This window comes from Tachysurus fulvidraco, chromosome 4 (genome assembly GCF_022655615.1).
Source record: "Tachysurus fulvidraco isolate hzauxx_2018 chromosome 4, HZAU_PFXX_2.0, whole genome shotgun sequence".
NCBI classification, from domain to species: domain Eukaryota; kingdom Metazoa; phylum Chordata; class Actinopteri; order Siluriformes; family Bagridae; genus Tachysurus; species Tachysurus fulvidraco.
Genome location: NC_062521.1, coordinates 759,468 through 766,967, shown reverse-complemented (window position 1 = coordinate 766,967; position 7,500 = coordinate 759,468). Strand labels below are relative to the sequence as shown.

At 46.5% G+C, this 7,500-nt stretch overlaps 1 protein-coding gene across 3 annotated transcripts in view; it reads right to left on the bottom strand.

The window, feature by feature from the left end:
- The window catches only part of pdss2 (prenyl (decaprenyl) diphosphate synthase, subunit 2), a 29,640-nt gene that overhangs the window by 10,930 nt on the left and 11,210 nt on the right, over positions 1–7,500 (bottom strand). For all 3 annotated transcript variants that reach the window (XM_047812926.1, XM_047812924.1, XM_047812925.1), the window contains exon 4: positions 5,033–5,231. In XM_047812926.1, coding sequence (XP_047668882.1) covers positions 5,033–5,231 — 199 coding nt within the window. The remainder of the gene's footprint in view (positions 1–5,032; positions 5,232–7,500) is intronic.

Sequence of the window (7,500 nt, the reverse complement as noted above, 5' to 3'; positions counted from 1 at the left end):
TTGTTACTGTTGGAGATCATTAGTATGTGTGTTGGAGAACGTTGCTAGTGTGCGGAAGGCGTGAGGGACTGCATCTGTCTGATAGAGAACCTGAACCTCAGGTGTTGGTTGGAGAACGACGGCGTCTGATGGTCCTGCAGGAGAAAGAACACGTTAAAAACCTCGTACAAAACCACACCATGACTCTTGACGGTTCTTCTGAGATCCACCCAGAAACTGTCCTTTCACTGAATTAACCCCAGTATCTATTTCTCTCCATCCCTCCATCTCCAGCAGGAGCTTCGCTCCGTCTCTTTATCGGTCTCTCCCGCCGCTTCTGAAAGACTCATCTGTGAACGAGGACGTCTACGGGGGGAATAAAAAACCCGTCAGCGGCGGATCATTAAGTCCAGACACTTGTCTTTTTTTTTATATTTCATATTTAGTTACACAGCTCCATTTCTTTGGCTCTCCTTCCTTTTTTTTCCCTTCACTTTTCCTTACTCGCTAACTTTCATCTCTCTCTCCGTCTGTGCCCTTTAGGTAACCGGATCCTTGAGGAAATATTGAGGCAATCCGACTCCTTCACCCAGAGCTCAAAAAGGACAATGCTCCTACAGTGTTACCAGATGTGCTGCCTCGAACGCTCGGTACAGGGGAGAAGTTAATGTGTGTGTGTGCAACGTGAAGGGGGGCTTTTTTCGGAAAGTATCAGATAAGCCCTCCTCCCTCGGCCTCGTCTCATTCCCAAATCCAGCCGGTGTCGCGTTTCGCCGACAGGTCTGTGAGGGAGGAAAGAGGAGACGACCTCGTCCGGATCGCTTTACCGTTTATGCTAGTGCCGAGCCAGGATCCCACTCACACACACACACACACACACACACACACACACACACACACCCCAAGCCAGGAACCCACTCAAGGCCACATAGTACACATCACAGATCACTCAGCAGATGAAAAAAGCACTCAGCTGCGTCGCTAGCTTCACTGATTTGTGCCGCTAATGGCCTGGTGCTAACTGTAACGGTACTGCGGATGCTAAGCCCCATTCGTGCGAGCTAAAGCGCTCACGATTTACAGCAGAGAGTTATGTCGAGGTGTTGGAACTGTGTGTGTGTGTGTGTGTGTGTGTGTGTGTGTGTGTGTGTGTGTGTGTGTGTGTGTGTGTGTGTGTGTGTGTGTGTGTGTGTGATGGCCTTGTCAGTGTGGGTCGAGGACCGAATGGAATGTTCTGCAGAATGTTCACATCAGGTCCATGTTTGATGGTCAGAGAAATTCGGTGTAAGAAGAACTTTGTTGTTTGATGATTAGAGAACGTTGGTGATTGTTACATGGAGAACGTTGGTGATTGTTACATGGAGAACGTTGGTGATTGTTGCATGGAGAACGTTGGTGATTGTTGCATGGAGAACGTTGGTGATTGTTACATGGAGAACGTTGGTGATTGTTACATGGAGAACGTTGGTGATTGTTACATGGAGAACGTTGGTGCTTGTTACATGGAGAACGTTGGTGATTGTTACATGGAGAACGTTGGTGATTGTTACATGGAGAACGTTGGTGATTGTTACATGGAGAACGTTGGTGATTGTTACATGGAGAAAGTTGGTGATTGTTACATGGAGAACGTTGGTGCTTGTTACATGGAGAACGTTGGTGCTTGTTACATGGAGAACGTTGGTGATTGTTACATGGAGAACGTTGGTGCTTGTTACATGGAGAACGTTGGTGATTGTTACATGGAGAACGTTGGTGATTGTTACATGGAGAACGTTGGTGATTGTTACATGGAGAACGTTGGTGATTGTTGCATGGAGAACGTTGGTGATTGTTGCATGGAGAACGTTGGTGATTGTTACATGGAGAACGTTGGTGATTGTTACATGGAGAACGTTGGTGATTGTTGCATGGAGAACGTTGGTGATTGTTGCATGGAGAATGTTGTTGATTGTTACATGGAGAACGTTGGTGCTTGTTGCATGGAGAACGTTGGTGCTTGTTGCATGGAGAACGTTGGTGATTGTTACATGGAGAACGTTGGTGATTGTTACATGGAGAACGTTGGTGATTGTTGCATGGAGAACGTTGTTGATTGTTACATGGAGAACGTTGGTGATTGTTGCATGGAGAACGTTGGTGATTGTTGCATGGAGAACGTTGGTGATTGTTGCATGGAGAACGTTGGTGATTGTTACATGGAGAACGTTGGTGATTGTTACATGGAGAACGTTGGTGATTGTTACATGGAGAACGTTGGTGCTTGTTACATGGAGAACGTTGGTGCTTGTTACATGGAGAACGTTGGTGATTGTTACATGGAGAACGTTGGTGCTTGTTACATGGAGAACGTTGGTGATTGTTACATGGAGAACGTTGGTGATTGTTACATGGAGAAAGTTGGTGATTGTTACATGGAGAACGTTGGTGCTTGTTACATGGAGAACGTTGGTGCTTGTTACATGGAGAACGTTGGTGATTGTTACATGGAGAACGTTGGTGCTTGTTACATGGAGAACGTTGGTGATTGTTACATGGAGAACGTTGGTGATTGTTACATGGAGAACGTTGGTGATTGTTGCATGGAGAACGTTGGTGATTGTTGCATGGAGAATGTTGGTGATTGTTACATGGAGAACGTTGGTGATTGTTGCATGGAGAATGTTGTTGATTGTTACATGGAGAACGTTGGTGCTTGTTGCATGGAGAACGTCTGTGATTGATGTTTGATGCCCACACTGATGTTTGCTGTCCAGAGGATCTGTAGATGGTAGCTGATTTATTTAATAAAAAGAATCTAAAAGCATTTTAAACCCAGAGATGGAAATCCTGCACACATAACTGAACATATCCACGGTTTTATCTTCGCTCACACTCGCTCAAGTGTCCGTGTGAGTCTGATGTGAGGATCAGACAGAAGCAGGCTCCAATAATCCAGTTAATTGTTAAATAAAAGGTTTAGATCACAGCTTGTGGTTTGAAGAACGTTCTGGAGAATATGTCGACTGGTTCTGTAACGACACTCTGACGTTCCTCAGATCTTTAATGACCACAGTAGACCTGTGCTGATATTCTAGATGTAAACGTTATTCCAGAACAGAGTTTGGCTTTGACATGAAGGACACGTTCACGTTTGCCCTCGTTAAGGGCCCTAAGTTAAGGGCCCTAAGAAAACGGGACCCACTTCATGCCTCACTGTCCACACACAGCGCTGGACTGAAGCTGTTATTAAAGATCATCCTACAAAGTCACCAAACTTCTTCTAGTACGTGTTTCCCTCCTGCACCACCAGGGGTCGCTGTGTAACACGCATAAAAAACAACAGAACACCTAAACAGCTGACTGTTTCTCCTTTTAAAGTCATTTTCACTATTTTCCAGAACACACTCGTTAAACGCTTTTTTTTCACTTGACCAGCGGCATTTACCAACAGAACCAACGCTGTAAAGGTTTCCATTTCACACACTTCGTTAGACGACACGTCTCAGCGTAAACATGATAGTGATGTGTTTCGTGTTTGTTCGTCTTCTACAAGCTCCGCCCCTTTCTTTCCATGGTGTGTGATGGGATATGATTGGTGGAGAGACGTCAGGATTAATATTCTGGACCTGATGCTTTGTGTTTGTTTTGATTTTTATTCTGAGGGACTTTCTGTAAAACACAGTGTTCAGAAGTGTCATGCTGGACATGTCTGACATTACAGCACTGCTCTGACACTCCCTGAGTGAATGGTATTGATTTGTTGATTAAATCAGTCTCTCTCTCACACACACACACACACACACACACACACACACACACACACACACACACACGGAGCAGCAATAAACACCAATGATCTGCTTAGTGATACAGGAGTGTGAACTACAGATAACCTTCACTGATCTCTCTCTCTCTCTCTCTCTCTCTCTCTCTCTCTCTCTCTCTCTCACACACACACACACACACACACACACACACACACACACACACACACACACACTTAGCCAAGAGAGTTTGTTTTCTATACAAAGTCTGACAGTGCTTCCCTCTGAGGCTGAGACACAGCAGTGACCTCAGACTGGCTCTTCTCATTTATCTGACAAGTGTGTGTGTGTGTGTGTGTGTGTGTGTGTGTGTGTGTGTGTGTGTGTGTGTGTGTGTGTGTGCACTTGTGCGTATAGTTATGGCTAAAGTAATTCAGACGGAATAGGGTTTATTTTCATCTACACATTTGCCACAGCTCCTCTCGATGACAGAAACTGTCAGTGTCCCACCTCCTGACGACTGGGGTGTGTGTGTTTGTGTGTGTGTGCACATGTGTGTGTGTGTGTGTGTGTGCGTGTGTGTGTGCACATTGTGTGTGTGTGTGTGTGTATGAGAGAGAGAGTATGTCAGAGAAGGAAAGGGCATTATAACAGCAACAGAAGTTAAGCCTCCTTCACTGAGACTAAAAGTGAGGCCACGCCTCCTTCAGGGTGACTGACAGGCACAGTGGCCACACCTCCTTCAGGGTGACTGACAGGCACAGTGGCCACACCTCCTTCAGTGAGACTAGAATAAAAATTGGCACAGTGACTCCAATCAACATCTGAATGTGTGTGTGTGTGTGTGTGTGTGTGTGTGTGTGTGTGTGAGAGTGAGAGAGAGAGAGTGAGAGAGTGTGTGAGAGAGAGAGTGAGAGAGAGAGTGAGATAGATAGATAGATAGAGAGAGAGAGAGAGAGAGAGAGAGAGAGAGAGAGAGAGAGAGAGAGAGAGAGAGAGAGAGAGAGTGAGAGAGATAGCGAGTTAATGGAAGAGATTAATGAGGGATGAATTAGACATATGTTGTTGCAGAACAGCAGATGAACACACACACACACACACACACACACACACACACACACACACACACACACACACACACACACACACACACAGCCTTATGAATGTGAGAGCAAAGAGTTAAATGGTGTCATATTTTCTGTGTAAAAACACTTGTTGCTAGGCAACATGGAAACAATGACGTTGTGCACAAGCTATCTACAGACTGGAGCTGAACTCTGTAGAATGTTCCGGACAGGATGATGTACCTTGGTGTTGTTCAGCTGAGCCAATCCCGTGCAGGCATTGGCCAGCAGGAAGTCACCGCTCAGGACGGCCATCTTGTTCCCGAACTGCATGTCCTTGAGAGGCCCATCTGAGAAGGTCCACTCCTTTAAATTCACAATCCCACGATGCACCAGGAACGCTGTATGGATCAGCTCAGTGATCTCGGCCAGGCTACGCTGACTGACGGAGAGAGAGAGAGAGAGAGAGAGAGAGAGAGAGAGATTATTAATGTCTGTGTCAGTCACACCATCCGCCATGTTGAGTAATTACTGCTTAGGAAATTAGGAAACAACAAGCAACAGAAGACAAGACAAAGTACCAGCAGCAACTGAACAACGTGTGTGAAAAGTTACAAAAAAGTTAGTTAAGGACTGAGAGATTTAGCAATTTAGAACTTTTACATTTTACATTAAAGAAATAAAATCAACATTTCCCTCCAAACTCCATCAGTTACCAGCATGAAGCTGTGTGACGGAGACAAACGGATACGATACGAGTCTCCAACTTCATATTCAAACCATAATGGAGTTCTTTTTGTGGAGAAAATTTGGGTCAGATTTTAATTAACCTGAGCAGAGGTCACAGGGGTGTGTGTGTGTGTGTGTGTGTGTGTGTGTGTGTGTGTGTGTGTGTGTGTGTGTGTGTGTGTTTATATAACTCTCCATTAGGACATCAGTATCTTTTCATCACCACACGATTCCTTCATATTTCTTGTCTCCCTGGGGGTCAGACGGCGTAATCTGGTGCTGATGCTGTTGCTCAGAGCCGTAATCAGCTCCCTGATGACCGCCGGCTGCCTCCTGATGGCTCACTAATTACACCTTACATGTTTAGATGCTTATTTATCATCAGATGCTTTTTTCCCCAAAGCTGTATTTTCAAAGACCTTTTTCTGTTTTAATCACATCTATTGTTCAAAGGACAAGTTCTTAAAGTACGGCAGGTTTTTTTTTTAAAAAAAGCATTTTACACATTTATAACTAACCCCCAACTACACACACACACACACACACACACACACACACATTACAATCAACAAGTTTGTATTACACTGAGTTCCAATTTAATTTTACTCTAATAAACACAGAGGAGGCAAAAACAAACACTTCACATGAGTTTCTGCATCTGAGCAAATACTTTTGTTTTACATTATATTCAAGACTCTTTCTGGGACTGAGAGGTACTGAGGCCACACCCCCTTCACTGGGACTGCGAGGTACTGAGGCCACACCCCCTTCACTGGGACTGAGAGGTACTGAGGCCACACCCCCTTCACTGGGACTGAGAGGTACTGAGGCCACACCCCCTTCACTGGGACGGAGAGGTACTGAGGCCAGGTACTGAGGCCACACCCCCTTCACTTTGAACAACAGGTACTGTTAGACCACACCCCCTTCACTGGGACTGAGAGGTACTGAGGCCACACCCCCTTCACTGGGACCAAGAGGTACTGAGGCCACACCCCCTTCACTGGGACTGAGAGGTACTGAGGCCACACCCCCTTCACTGGGACTAAGAGGTACTGAGGCCACACCCCCTTCACTGGGACTGAGAGGTACTGAGGCCACACCCCCTTCACTGGGACTGAGAGGTACTGAGGCCACACCCCCTTCACTGGGCCTATGTGGTACTGAGGCCACACCCCCTTCACTGGGACTGAGAGGTACTGAGGCCACACCCCCTTCACTGGGACTAAGAGGTACTGAGGCCACACCCCCTTCACTGGGACTGAGAGGTACTGAGGCCACACCCCCTTCACTGGGACTGAGAGGTACTGAGGCCACACCCCCTTCACTGGGACTGAGAGGTACTGAGGCCACACCCCCTTCACTGGGACTGAGAGGTACTGAGGCCACACCCCCTTCACTGGGACTATGTGGTACTGAGGCCACACCCCCTTCACTTTGAATAACAGGTACTGTTAGGCCACACCCCCTTTACTGGGACTGAGTGGTACTGAGGCCTCACCCCTTTCACTGGGACTGAGAGGTACTGAGGCCACACCCCCTTCACTGGGACTGAGAGGTACTGAGGCCACACCCCCTTTACCTACCACCTGACTCATCAGACTATTTAAACGACTTTGTGTACATTCTGTAAATCTATCAGTTCAAACTCCGAGTGAACATCATGCGCTAAAATTAACAGCAGGAAGCAAATCTAAATCCTATTTTCCACCTCGATGCTCCTCTGTGCTTCGTGTGTGTGTGTGTGTGTGTGTGTGTGTGTGTGTGTGGGCGGGGCCCAACAGAGAATATAAATAGCTTTGAGACTCAGTTGCTGGGCAACCAAAGCCACAGAACTGAGAGGTTCCGCCCCCAGACACGCCCAATTTCTCCACGCACTCCAACCGCTCTGTGGATTAAACTTGTGCGCAAACACACACACACACACACACACACACACACACACACAGTAATCTAGTGTAATGTATTTGATCGCTCCATAT